Here is a 15,151-nt window from a genome sequence, read left to right as displayed (position 1 = left end):
ATTTAAGTGGATTTCGTTTTGATTCAAGCAAAAATCCGCTTGAATCAAGAGTATTTTTCCTTGTCAATGTTTTCAAGAGTCTGGACTCTAGATCCAATGTGTTTTTTTTTTTTTTTCCACTGCGCTTACCCACGCATACAACCCATCAAAAAAGCATTTACGGTTTTGTAAGTTAAGTGTTTTTAATACATTAGTACCCTTATGCTCTTCTCTGTAATTCAATTACTTCATTGTCGACGGAGCCGTAAACATTGTCACTCATTTCTTCATACTCAGCTACGGAGAACATGATTGTGGAGTCGCAATTCCATCGCGGAGTACACACTGCCGTGCTTACCAAGGGCGATAATGTAGCCGGACGGACGTAGCAAAATAGCGGTTGCCGAGTTTTTAATGACGCAAACCGGGGGTATTCGGTCACCGGTTGTTTTTTACGACGGCGGAAACTCATCTCACCCCGCATCCTCTCCTTCCTCCTCGCGTCTTCTCCGCAATTCCTCTCCCCCGATTTTTCCTCGCATTCCGCTTTCATCCCTCTCTTTATTTATCTTTCATTTTCCCTCGCCATTCACCGTCGGAACCTGAAACACTGAGTGGACTAATATTTCATACGTGCTTTGTCGCTCAAAAGCACTGAAAAAGAGTATGAAGAAGCTATTCCAGAATTCAATAGTGGTTGAAGTTTTCAAGCTATGAATAATTCATCAACCCCCCCCCCCCCCGCCCCCCACGCAGGATCCCCCCCCCTCACTCTCGTCCGTTTGACTAACATCCTCGTCTTTTTTGCGCGATCAGGCGGGGTGTTATCGGTGCATAACATGTCTTTCATTATACCCCCTCTGAAAGTTTAAAATGTAGGTTTCATTCAACCTAGGTCATTTTCTGCCCTCTCTGCTTTGTTGACAGCCCCCGCCGTGGACAGCCTCCTTCTATTACGCAACTCCACTCATGGAATATTGTCTCGTCGACGATCCTTTTTTGCGTGCTGCGGAAACTTTTAGTATAAGGATGTCAGCCCCCCCCCCCCCCCCCCTTCAGATTCCCTCAAGGCCCCATTTTTTGTCGTGTCCCCTCTTACTGACCTTATATTCGTGTGTGGGACCTAAACCTTCTTTGTCAGCGGTAATTATAAAGGGGGCCCAAGATTCCATGATCAAGGTGTCTACAAGTCCGGAATTTCCGGAAAGTCCGGATATAGTACTGATTTTTTAAGGGCGATCCGGAAGTACTGAAAAAGTGCGAAATTTCGCGAAAAGGTCCGGAATTTTTGTCATTTTTGTCGCAATTTGAGCGAGAAATTCAAATATTTGAAAATTTTCGACTTTCGTCAATTGGAGGTACTGATAAGGTACTGAATTTCTCTGTTGAAGAGGTACTAAATTTCTTGGGAGTGGACTGGACAATTACTGATTTTTGGCCAGCCTGTTTTAGTAGACACCCTGTCCATGTTTCGCCACCACATCAATTCGTCGCTTGGCTGACATAAGGGCATAACTAAACACTGAGATAAGCCCGGAAAAGCATTACATTGTATGGAGAACAGGGTCCATTGCCGAATGTAGTTACGCCCTTATGCCAGGTAGGCGACGAATTCATCGAAAAATTCAAAATATATGACTGAGTAATTCCTACTGAAATGATTAAAATTAAATTTCAAAGATGGACGATATGCCTCGCATTTTTTTGTTTAGGAAAATCACTGTATTTTCCGGAGGAGAGCGGATTTCGGGAAGTTCCCCTAACATCCCCTTCGTTCCGCTCAGTATACAAAATATTTTAAGTTAAAAATTGTTTTGGAATTTTTCGGAGTTGTTAGACGTGATTTAGAATCTAATAACATGATCCGGCAACGTTGTTTTGCCCTCATTCTTGTGATTTCTCTCGTAGTTCTCGCCTTCTTCTCTCGTGAAAAATTTGACGTACGTCTTGAACTGGTCGAAGTTGGTGGTTCCAGTTAAGAAGGCGGAAATAGACTAACTCGAGTGCACCGCGGACACAAAGTTAGAGGAGTTGGAGTGATCGCCATTTTGCCAGTCCAATTTCGAGTTTGACCTACGGAGTGGCCCTTTAAAAGCTCGTGCTTTCTTCTTCCGCACTTGACTCCCCGCGTGCATGGTAACATTAAAGTTTATGCGCATGAACGGGCGCGGTTCGGAGAATCGACGCACGGAACAGTTCACCATGGAAGTCCTTATGTACGGCTCAACTATTTCTCAATTTTTATCGTCAATCAGCGGATCTTGGAACAGCGTCGTGCAGGGTGTTTACAAGTCCGGAATTTCTGGAAAGCCCGGAAATAGTACCGATTTTTTAAGAGCGGCCCGGAAGTATACTGAAAAAATGCGGAAATTCTGCACGGAGGTCCGGAATTTTGTTAATTTTTTTGTCATTTGTATCGCAATTTGAGCGAAAAATTCAAATATTTGAAATTTTTTGAATTTCACCAAGTGGCAGTACTGAAAACGTACTGAATTTCAACGAAATGCACTGAAAAAGTACCGTAAAAGTACTGATTTTTGGCCTGCCTGTTTTAGTGGACACCCTGGTGGTGCTGCACACTGAAACGAGCTAATAGAAGAGGTCGGACAAGAAATTTTCGGCTAAAATTTCTAATTTTGATGTTCATTTAGTCACAAATTCAATTTCAAAGGATGTCTCTGAAAGGAAATTTTGCAAAAAAACCAATGGAACTACTCTCAAACTTCTTTGTTTTTTATTTTCAAAAATATAAGCTTTCAAATGTTCCAGATTTTGTCCGACTTCTCCTATTGACTCGGTTCAGTGTGTGCCGTATCTCGGCACTTTTATTTGCATCGATCATGAGCAAATCGATTGACTTTTTGCTAATTGTCACGTTTCATTTTCTGTTTCAGATAAAGCAATATGAAAAATTAGAAACTGTTGAAGAAAGAATGAAATTAGCAAAAGAAATTTATGATAATTATATTATGAAAGAGTTACTAGCCAGTTCACACGTAAGTTTTGTTTTTAAATGTTTATTTATCTTTTTGTGACCTTCCACAGGAAAGGCAACCTCAGTTCCCTCGTTTCCCTCCTGACATGGCGTAACTACATTAAACGATGAACCCTGTCGTCCACGTTACTTAATACTTCCCAAGGCTCATCTGTAAGTGTAGTTACGCCCTTATATCAGCCAAGCGATACCCTGAGGCAAAATTTGCACTGGAGCAGCTTTGTTCGAGCTAGTCCAGAAATCGAGTTTCGAAATTTCGACTTGAAACTCCCCAGTCCTGAAGAATGAGTAGTAAGCCGCCAAACTTGTGACAAAGGAGGTGCATCGTCATCTGGCAATTTTATGCCCTAAACATGACACATAAAGACTTCTAGTGGCTTTTTCTCGGAACTTTGTTGTTTGAAAATTTTAAATTACCTACCTGTACATCCAGTTTAGTTCGACTTTTTTTTTTTTTTTTTTTTTTTTTTTTGTCTCAAAATACCCATAGAACGCTACTCTATGCTCCGAGTCGAATAACTCTGTTTTCAGTTTTTTTTGGATTGAGGTCCCTTTTCTCGTTGACTGTCACATTTATTTCGTTAATTTTATCTCTAAACTAAATTTATATGATCATTGATCGTAATAATCGTAATATCGTATAATCGTAATAATCGTATAATCGTAATAATCGTATAATCCATCTATATCGAAGCTCAACGTTGAAAATGAGAGCTCCAAATGGGAGTCATCGGCGAGTCGGATAATTGTTCCCCGAAACCTTTGCAACACGTGCAGTTTTTAGTAAATTGGATAAAACGAAGCTCAAATTTACAAAATTACGACTGCTGAGCAATCACTGATATGACTCATTTTTTATCCCGTCTCCAGTGCGCGAATGTCACATTAGTCTAAGGTTTTTCTGGAGATTTGTCGAGAGCAATAATAGTGAACTCAGTGAAATCTATTCCAAAAGGAAGTTCTAAAAGTCCCGAACACTTTATCCATAAATATGCAATCGAAAAATTTTTGACTTTTTAATCACGCACATCAACCTCTCTCAGGGTCGAAAAAAAAGTACTTTATCCTAATTCTTTCAATTAGCAATTACGGAAAATTCAACAGCAACGACAATCATATATCGTTGCAAAAGACTCTCTCTATTCATGAGTTGCTGGAAAAAGAAGAAACAAAGAGAGTGAGAAAAAGAGTAACCGGGAACGATTGAACCCTTTGAAGTTGAGAATGAGCTTTTCCAGTGCGCAGCACTTTAAAATGAGATTCGAAAGTCCTCTCTTCTCGCATGATTAAAAACCATTCATCAAACGTACAAATAAATTCGTTAAGATACATATGCAGCCTCCTATCTACGGTGTAAATATATTATCCTCAGCCTCGTAGTCTCCAAACAGTAGAGAAGAAAAAACGTGTAAGGAATGTCCCGTTTGTGTGTCCATTTTGCATTATTTTGTCACAGATACACTGATCGTATTCTCCTGTATTAATACTCGTAACGAAGGTTTTTGCGATCTCGCTTCCGAACATTCGTTATGACATTTTCCTCTCACACTCGCGGGAAAGCATAAACTCCCAAACCACGTATATCGGTTTGCGACGTTGCAGACTTCATTTCATACTTTATTTTCCATTTTGAGACCTACTCAACATCAGGAGAATGATACTCTTGTAGCTATGCTACCTTAATTATTTGTCGTTTTTTTTTTCTCTATTTCATGTTGCGAAGTACTTTTCGGCCGCCGCACTTTTCGCAGGGCTATCATCAACCAAGCAATCAAACAATCAAAGCAGAAAGAATACACTAATAAGTATAACATAACTAGACAAATGTTACGTAAAAAATCTTAAATTAATACAATCCTGAGCCAAAAAGTACTTTGCAGCATGAAATAGAAATAAAAACAACGAAAAACCCAGGTATCATGGCTACAAATATTATCGCTCTTCTGCTTCTATAAATAATAAATTGCTAGACGACCATTATGTTTGAATACTCAACTTAAATTCCTAAAATCTTGCACGATTTTTCTCCTCGTTCCAAAGCAAATTCTGAACATAATGGGACTGCGTTAAGCAGAAAGGAACGAAGCCACATCAGTTGTTGTCAAATGTAACTGGGCATTTTAATTGTTTACAAAAGTGCGGAATCCTTTGAAAATTTTAATGAATTTGTTTCGCACTATACAGAAAATCCACTGAAATTGAAACTAAAGTCCGCAACACCGTTTTCATGAAAAAAATTAAAGTGCCCTGTTAATGGCGGTAGCTGATGTGGCTTGGTTCCTTTCTGCCTGGCGCGGTCCATTTCAAAGTATGATTTTGATTTGTTCTGCAGCCTTAAAAAGATAAAATAGGAGCGGAGATTGTTAAACTCCGCAAACGAGATACGTGGTTTGGGAGTCGCGCCGTCGATACAATGAAATCACGAAGGGTCGCTGAAATATCCAAATCTGCTGGCATCGCAGAGGTTTTTTTCCTTTTCTTTCCTTCCCTTTATTTCACTCAAGCATGAGTCCTCTATCCCGTCGAATTCGAACTCGGGGAACTAACGCCGCGCCGCGCCGCACCGCTCGGTTATAAAACTTACTCCCGTAATTTATTCCAATATTTTAAGGAAGTTTGAAAGACTTATTGACTTTATCGGGCGGGAATACGAAAGCTATCAGCTGTCGCGAGACAGAGAGTCCAAGTAAATTATCAATGGGTTCTTTTCGGGACTCTCTCGATCCTCTTATCGCCCTTTCCTGCGACTTGAAGCACGCCCTCAGCCCACTCGCGCCATTCTCAGCGATCTTGCTTTCTCTCCACGTCAGCATTCGTGAGTTCTTCCAACTCGCATGAGAATCCACTCGAAAAGTAGCTGCGCATATCTGCCCTGCTAGCGAAGAGAGCAGTAAGTGTCAAATTTTCGAAACCGAGTTTCCTTCAAAATTCGTCTAAATTCTTTTAGATCATGGTGTCTAGTTTTTTAAAAACCGGGGAAAACCGGGATTAATCAGGGAATGAAAATTTACCGGGAAAATCAGGGAATCTGTTCCAGAAACCAGGAATCTCTTTCATTGACCCGATAATATCAACATCAGGAACATTTTTTTATTAACATTTTCAATGTGCACCAAAGAAATGGCTGTATGATTGATTAAAATCTATATTCATATCTGAAATTCTAGAAAATTATATTCTTTTCCCCAAGAAAATCCCGGAAAAGTGGGAGAAAACTTCGGTTTCTCATCGGGGAATGAGCTCCTACAAATCAGGGAATAATCAGGGAATGAGCTTTGCAAAGAAAACTAAGACACCATGTTTTAGATGAAATCACTGGAATAGCTAAAACAGCAAAATGCATCTTAATTGTATCAAAACTAGACATATCAGAAAGCCGTCAGTGCGCAAATAATGACGTATAGTTTTAGGCAAGACAGCAGCAAGTGGCAATATTTCTCCAGGGAGCCAATGAAAACCGTTCTTTCAAGTAAAATGCCGCCCTCCTCTGGGAATTTCTAACCTGTAAATGTGTTTGTTGTGTGTCCAAAAAACGCAACCACGGAAGCATGTAGAAGATAACATTTCCGGCTTTCCTGCCTAACAATAACCTAGCATGAACATGAAAAATACATTTTTTATGTAATTGAAATAAAATCAATCGATATACATTTATTAATTTGTAACTTCCGGTTTATGAGATATCGTGATAGTTCTCTGCGGCTGGGGAAGTCGAATTTTGATTGAAATCGCGCTTTTCCCGCGGAATCTGCAGTTATCTTAAAAACGACAAGTCTGAGGAAAAAAATCGCTCCCTCAATTCCAAAATAATCAAGTTGAATTTTTAGTATTTTAGAGGTCAGTTTCGACAGTTTTCACAGAATTGGCCTAGTACGTTTACGCCGACCGGCGCGGCGACCGCGCGCACTGTGTTTGGTGCAATGCGTGAAGTATTCATGCACTCTTGTAGGCGTTAATATACTTTCCGCGCCGCCGGCCAACGACCGCACTCGCACTGTGTTTGGCGCAATGCGTGAAGTATTCCTACAGTCCTGTAGGCGCTAGTATGCTTTTTGCGCCGACCAGCGACCGCACTGTTAATCATCCACGCATCGTGAAATCATTCTGTTACTCAGATGAAATCTTGAGAAATGGGTATGTGTTGATAAACTAAAGAATTAATGCTCTTATGATAAGGATTGATAATATTCGTCACGTTTAAGACTCATCACCATTGTATCTTAATTTACTCTGAATTTTTTTCTTTCTTCATCCTTCTTCTCATTTGTATTTATTTTTTCTGCTTCCAGGATTATCCCAAAGAAGCTGTCACTCATGTACAGAGTTTTTTAATGAAAAATGAAGTACCAGTTAATTTATTCGAGGTAATTATCTCTTCTCTGTTTTAGTAGTTAAGTTTTTCAAAACATCATTTAGTTTGGTTATCCTCCTCCTTTTGCATTATCAGAAAATGAGACGTCTTGGAAAGTCCTTAATTTTTGAAAATTCGCCAAAATATACTTTGATCGAAGCTTTGAGAAAATTTTTAATTATACAACATATTTTTGAAATTGCTCAAATGCTCTTGAATTTTACATTATCTGGTTAATTTTTTTTCGTCCGTTTGAAAGATTTAAATTTTTTTCCATTGCCATGAAAACCTCCAATATGGTATTTCCAAATTCTTCACCTTAACTAGCTCAGATTCGAAAGCCTAATTAAATATTTCAGAATTCTATCGAAGTGTTTTAATTTTAATTTCTTTTTATTTATAATTGTCTATATCTTATTTTTTTTTCTTCCAGCCTTACATTAATGAAATTTATAATCATTTAAGAGGCGAACCTTTCAAAAAATTTCTAGAAAGGTATGTATTTCTGATTTCTTTATTCATTTCCCTCTTAAAGTATTTAGATTTAATTGCAGAATTTATTAGTTAATTCTCCTAAGAATTCAAATTTTTAGCCACAAGTTTTCTTTTTTAATAAAAAAAGAAATGTGCTTGAAAGCTTCGCAGTTTTTAGACTGTTTTATGGAAGTTGTTGTCATACTTCCTTGTCAGTACCCACCCAGTCATCGTGTGTTGTTTTCATATCTGTCTCACAAAAATAATTAAGTTAACAGAAAATTAATGAGTTTAAAGTGGCTTGAAAATTGGGTAAAAGCTCAAAAGTAATGGTAGACGTTTGAAATTATTGAGATATTTTTTAATGACCACCCATGCCAATGACTCACATCAAGTGTCAGATTCAACATGGCGTATGAGAGGTTTTTCAGTCTTTAAACTATAAAATTTCTAATCTGAAATTTTGTTTATTTTTCCAGTGATAAATATACACGATTCTGCCAATGGAAAAATCTTGAATTGAATATTCAGGTACGTAGCTCCTTGGTCAATTCAATATTCAGTGATTTTTCAATGGAAGGAAAATATGTTCCTCTGTCTTCCAATCATGGTATTAAGATAGGAAGTCGAAATAGTTTCCAGAGTCTTTTGCTGTATTTTTAGAGGAAATATTGTGTCTTTTCGAATTTTCTTTTTTAATGATCATAAATATTAAAGATATCAATCTACAATTAGTGAATAGTTAAAAGACAAAGTAACTTATTTCAAGAACTCATTTTCAAAAGAAAATGAAAAAAAAATATTTTTTAAAAGATTAAACACAACCCCTGCGTAATTTAGGTTCAAGGAATTGACTTAAATTGATAATAATTCAGGAAAGTAATGTTTCACCAATCGTTCTGTAAAATTATTGTCAGTAAGACAAATTATTTCAATGTTTGAATGTCTATAAACAAAGTGATTTTGTTTAATTTGTGCTGGCTGAAGTATGGGTGTCTTTTAGTTTTTAGGCTCGAGACATGACTAGGTTTTTTTGAAGTATCTCATGCTCCATCTTTTCATTTTCAAATGCATCTCCAATTCAATCTCATCATGTGAATTTTCCTTATGTAGTCGTTGATACAAACTAAGGAAGCCAAGAGTGGACTGATAGAGTTGATGCCGCCTCTGACAATGTAGATAAACTTCATCTGGAGATTTCTATGATCATTGCACTCACTTTGGGCTGCAGGTTAACCTGTAGCTAGTGGTCATGTCCCTGGAATTCGACCAGCCTTGATGTTTGTCAAATTTGTGTGGAATATTAAATTCTAAAAAAAAGTGGAGTAAATGGTCAGTAATAAAATAGCATTCAGACTAGATAACGTAAGGGCTTTTTTGTCCAACTGTCAATGAAAACATACAAATTCATGGTCAGTTCCTTTTTAAAACAGTTGGTACGAACCTGCTGCAGTAGGTCCTTTTGCTTGTTACTTAATTAGAAGTTGATACAGTCTAATTTCTTAATCAAGTATTCATACTAATCAATGATGTTCTTATGATTTCAGTTAACAATGAATGATTTTAGTGTTCATCGAATAATTGGCCGAGGTGGTTTTGGTGAAGTTTATGGTTGCCGTAAAGCAGACACGGGTAAAATGTATGCAATGAAATGTTTGGATAAGAAACGGATTAAAATGAAACAGGGTGAAACTCTTGCTTTAAATGAAAGGATCATGTTATCTCTAGTCAGCACAGGCGTAAGTTTATACTCTTATAATTATCAAATTTTATTTCTAATTTTTGCATTTCTATCCCTCTTACCACGAAATATGTTAAGTAGCAGCGTGTGTAATTTTGTTTTTTTAAAGTTTGTCTCTGAGCTTTAGAATTAGCTTCATGAAACCACACATCTGTTGGAAATGCTGTTCGCTGATTCATTCTTTCTATTTTTTACTTGGTATATATTCATCTAAAATAAAGACAACTTACCAGAGGAGCCGCTGAGTAAGAAGAAAAATGAATAGCCCCAACAATTAAATCTTGTTAATGTTAAAATTTGAAATGAATTTGGAGTCATTTTTTCGTCTGACTGCCAGCTTCACTCACCTGACCGGTGAGGGACAAAAAATTCTGCAATCCATTGTAGTTTTTCCACTTCTTGCAAGTAATTTGATTTGTATCACACACATCACACACACCCTCTCTCTTTCTCTCCCTCCCTCTTTCTACAAATGTGCGTAACTTGTAAGTATCATGATATCCTGTTATCATCTAAAGTTTTTAAACTTTCTTTTCTTTTTCAGGAGGATTGTCCATTCATAGTCTGTATGACCTATGCTTTTCATACGCCTGATAAGTTATGTTTTATTCTTGATTTAATGAATGGTGGGGATCTTCACTACCATTTATCCCAACACGGTGTGTTTAATGAACAAGAAATGAAGTTTTATGCTGCCGAAGTAATTTTAGGTTGGTACTAATTTTCCTTGTATGCAGATTGGCATTGCCCCACACATTTGATAATCCTACCTTAGCCATTTAAGTCCTGAAAACTCTAATCATTATTTGTGTAGCCATTATATCAACTTCTTTTGTTCTTAAATGAGGAATTGAGCGGCTTGATGGACATGGCGCACAAGTGCAGTTTTTGAAAAAATTGAGTTATCATTGATTTCAACTGAAATTAGTCTTGAAATATACTCTGTGAAAAATTCGCTCCCAAATTTCAATTTTTAAGCATCAAAAAGTCAGTCCGAACTTTTTCTTCATCATAAGGATCCATGTAATTTTGAAACTTCAAACACGCATTTTTTAAAATAGCAAAAACTGCACTTATGCGCCTTGTCCTGTAAGCCCCTCAATTTTAAAACTGGGAAGATTATAATCATGGAAGCCAATTTTTATGGATAAGCAGGCGGCTGATTGAAATGCAGCATTTACTATTCTACTGCTTTAAGCAAGATCTTTACGGAACTCCACTCCAATTTTTAAGACTTTTTTAGACAGAATGCTGTACAAGAAGAAAGCCTAAGCATGTACATTTTTACAATGTGTGCTGTTCCGCGCTCCAAAATCATTGGAATTTTAAATACTTCACTCACTAATCAATGTATACAATTATCTTTCTTTCATCGTGCCAATCAAGGTAAGCAGAGCATCGCTTTCTTCCCTGAAATCGGCACCTTTCCTTCAGAAGTGCTGCGTTCTTTTTTGCATTAGTGGCTCACTGTTTTTTACCGATCCTAGTTTCATCCGATTTTACCTGAATTTTTCAAAAACTCATTTAATATTTTTCTGTTTGTAGGTTTAGAACATATGCATAAGAGATACATCGTCTACAGAGATTTGAAACCTGCCAATATTTTATTAGATGAACATGGTCATGTTAGAATATCAGATCTTGGTCTTGCCTGTGATTTTTCAAAGAAAAAGCCTCATGCCAGTGTGTAAGTTATCCGCCTTAATCATACCATTTATTTAAAAAAAATTTTTTCCTTGAAAAATTTGTATGGTTGTAAGGAAATAACTGAAAAGTAAGAACTTTTTGATCAACAATGAGAATTGCGTTTTAAAAATACATAACCATTATTACCAAATTAAATTAACTCAGCTAAAAATAAATTTAATTTTTTTAGGAACATTTCAAAGAAAAATTGACCAATTTAACATAAGACTCATTCACGAGTACAATATTAAATTTTAATGGATTTCATTTGAGCATCCCATTGCTCAATGAATTGATGCCATGATTTTTGTAGGAACTTGAGTTTTAAGGAATTTCCTCAATTTGTGGAAGATAATTTTATATTTCCATGGATGGAAAATAGTATGTATTGAACTAACTTCTTGATGTTTTGTTTTTCAGGGGAACTCATGGTTATATGGCACCAGAAGTTTTATCAAAAAATACACCTTATGATTCTAGTGCAGATTGGTTTTCGTTCGGTTGTATGCTTTACAAACTTTTAAAAGGGCACAGTCCTTTTAGACAACATAAAACTAAAGACAAACATGAAATAGATCGTATGACTCTAACAATGGTAAGGAATTTTTCCCCACGGAAGAAATTTTGCCTTTTTTTCTGTGTAGTTCTACAAAAAGGATGCTCCATTTACCGTAGTAAAGAGACTGATTAGTACGCCATCAATTTTTCTGAGAGAATCAAGTGTAATCATTTGGTGCTGCGGTTCAATAAATGTGGACCACAATAATTTTAGCATCAAAACGAGAGAACATTGCGTTGTGTTAAAACATTTTTTGTTTGTTCGTATTTTGCAGGCTAATATATGGGAGTAAGGCCTACCCACTTTTTTTAAAATTTTATTCATACGCAGCTGGCCACTCTGTCGCCCTAGATTGTTTGTTCATTGAGACTCAGCAGATTTTTGATAATAACCAGAACTAGGTTCCTACTAAATTTTTGACTGATTTTCATTGTGTTTGCAGTTAGAAAGTAGACTTTGATAGCTCAAAATGTCCTGTTTTTTTTCTCTTTATTTCTTTCTTTAATTTCAGCCTTGCTTACCCATTTTTTCCGTTTTTACTCTCTTGCTATCTGAGTTTTTAATCATATAAATTTAAAATAAAAATCAGCAATCATATCAAACAGATGGCTCTTGAAAATCAGTATTAAATTTCATCAAGTTGGCTTTTTAATTTTCGATTTATTACATCAATAGTGGATGAAGTCCCCACGATTTTATTTATTCCTTCTAGTAACTTCAATGCGTTCTTTTATTTTTGTCTGTATGTTTTCAAATTGTTCCTGCCTCCATTTTAATTTATACAAATTAATATTTCTTTTATATCTCTTTGTTTACTTTAGAATGTCGAACTGCCTGATTCCTTTTCTAAAGAATTGAGAAATCTCCTAGAATCACTTTTACAGAGAGACATTGATAAACGACTAGGCTGTCGAGGATCTGGGTAAGTGCACAGTACTTCCACACTTCTGTGTTGTAACGGAGCTGTGGTCTGCATTCAACATGACCAAGTTTTATTTTGAAGATTTCAGCCTCAATCATCTGCAGTAAATTATTAGTGAACAAAATTTCCAGGTGCAAAGTAAAATTAAAATTTTTCTTTCAGAAAATCAGTGTTAATCATGGAAAGAAGTCCTAGTGAAATAAAATTGCTATACGTAAAACTACCTGATGCTTTTTTCTCAGTCTCTAAGAGTTCACTGACTTTCTTGGACTTTCAGCTGTTCATTAGACGTCCAAGATCCCATTATGTAATTGATTGTTTTTTGTGATGAGCGAACCACGCATCATCAACCTCCAATGATTTTCTCCCCAAATATTTTTTACCTAAGCTAAACCTAGAATCAACAAAACAGTCTGTTGAAGATGAGTTTTTGACTTGATATTTCAGAGCCGAGGAAGTCAAGCAGCATGCATTTTTCGCTGGTATGGACTGGCATCAAGTTTATGTTCAAAAATATACACCACCCCTAATACCACCAAGAGGGGAAGTGAATGCAGCCGATGCTTTTGACATTGGATCCTTCGATGAGGAAGACACCAAGGGCATCAAGGTAAGTTCTCCTGACTTCATGTCAATGCAATTGAAACTGAACTATTTGAATGAGGATTTTTGAATCTCAATTTGGCATTGAGAGGCAGGCTGAAATTCTTGGAAATTTCTCACCACAGACCAATTGGAATGAAACTAAACTCAGAAAAAAAGGTAGATATGTATTCATTTGATACAGTCGTTTCTTGTTTTAGCGTTACTCAAAGTAACATTTTTCCGAAAACAGCATTCTAATTTTAATTCCCCCTCGAAAAAATTATTGCAACGCACAACTGTACTTACTTTTCATCTACCTTGGCGTTGTAACTCACAATCAGCTTTTTTGTTCATCCAATCTTTTTTTAAAACAGAAACTGCCAATCGATTATTAAAACTTATTCCCTTTTATCTACCATTGTTATTTGTCGATCAGGTTTCAGTAAGTAGCCTGATAGGTGTTTTCCTGTCAGTTAAAAATTTCAAGGGTTTCATATTAGTGTGAAACAAAGTGACGGTGAAACTGCATAAATGCATAGCTTGGTTGCAGTATTTTATCTTTTAAGAGGAGACTAAGTCAGCATCTTGGCTTGAAATTTTCATACAATATTGATGTCATAGGGAAGAAAAATCTTAACATTTTTCAAGAAATTAGGGTCAGTAGTTTTCCATGTAGAAAATAGAGTATGACGGGAAGTCTACATTGCCGCAAAGCGAGATACACATTTCTGCAGTTTCACCATTGGAATGTTAACTGGCACTGCTTCGACAACATCCTACCACTTCCATGGAAGTTATAGTAGATTTTGAGAGGATATTATGTATTCATACTTAATATCATCAAAGTATCATGTAACAAACCTCATAATCTCATTTATTCAAATTTTATGCTAGAAATATTCCATGTATCGATGATAAATGTAATTCTATTTTTTTCTCATTTCTAGTTAACTGACGCAGACCAAGAGTTGTACAAGAATTTTCCTCTTGTGGTGTCTGAGAGATGGCAGAATGAAATAGCAGAAACAGTTTTTGATGCTATCAATCAAGAAGCAGACAAAATGGAACAGAAAAAGAAGGCGAAACAGAAGCAGAGATTTGATACTGATGAAAAAGGTATTTTTCTCTTCTCTTCTTTTCCTTTTACAATTGTATAATGCGTTGGTAAATGTTCGCACTATTTCGAGAAAGGCCCTTTTATATACTCAGACCATTCACTTATTCAGAGCCGTTTTGTAAGAAAAGTAAGTATGAAATTATACACTTGATAGATTCTTGATTATTCAACACAATGCAGCGGTTGAAAATTTCGGATTATCGAAACCACCTGAAAAGACTGAAAAAATGCTGCCATTTCAAGCTCTGTAACCTAAAAGCACAAGTGTGGCCATTATTTTATTCCGTACGTGAAACAGAGTTTTTTATATGAAACAAATGCAAAAAATCGCACATATTTTTAATTTTGTGCCCAAATAACTGGGTCTCATGTCACAAATCATTTCGTGTCTGGAAATGCAACGCCTCAGTGTTAAAAAAATTGTGTCGGACAATGGAGGTTCTTCTGTACTTACATTTGAGCAAAAACTTTTGTCTGAAGAATTATGTATGAGGAATATGAGATAATGAAATGGTATGTAGTTACAACACTCTTAATAGGTCTGAAACAACAATAATTTCTAGGGCTGTTGGTCTTATCATTCATAATTTCTCATTTTTACATTTGTACTTTAATGCTTGTAAGAATTTTTCAGAATTTTCCCTGTGCATACTTTGTCTCCTTCATTCACATAACTTAACAATGTAACCAAACTGAATGTACCACTCTTGCAGTTTTATGGAGTGGTTCATTATAGCAACTG

At 36.3% G+C, this 15,151-nt stretch overlaps 1 protein-coding gene across 1 annotated transcript in view; it reads left to right on the top strand.

The window, feature by feature from the left end:
* Gprk1 (G protein-coupled receptor kinase 1) overlaps positions 1-15,151 on the top strand; it is a 91,887-nt gene that overhangs the window by 64,201 nt on the left and 12,535 nt on the right. Inside the window, exons 4-14 of the mRNA XM_019051983.2 lie at positions 2,874-2,975; positions 7,264-7,338; positions 7,759-7,820; positions 8,279-8,330; positions 9,347-9,538; positions 10,085-10,250; positions 11,086-11,227; positions 11,647-11,821; positions 12,607-12,707; positions 13,155-13,317; positions 14,240-14,408. Of these exons, the coding sequence (XP_018907528.1) occupies positions 2,874-2,975; positions 7,264-7,338; positions 7,759-7,820; positions 8,279-8,330; positions 9,347-9,538; positions 10,085-10,250; positions 11,086-11,227; positions 11,647-11,821; positions 12,607-12,707; positions 13,155-13,317; positions 14,240-14,408 (1,399 nt within the window). The remainder of the gene's footprint in view (positions 1-2,873; positions 2,976-7,263; positions 7,339-7,758; positions 7,821-8,278; positions 8,331-9,346; positions 9,539-10,084; positions 10,251-11,085; positions 11,228-11,646; positions 11,822-12,606; positions 12,708-13,154; positions 13,318-14,239; positions 14,409-15,151) is intronic.

The sequence above is a fragment of the Bemisia tabaci genome, chromosome 5 (genome assembly GCF_918797505.1).
Source record: "Bemisia tabaci chromosome 5, PGI_BMITA_v3".
Lineage (NCBI taxonomy): Eukaryota > Metazoa > Arthropoda > Insecta > Hemiptera > Aleyrodidae > Bemisia > Bemisia tabaci.
This window is presented reverse-complemented; position numbering and strand designations above follow the sequence as displayed.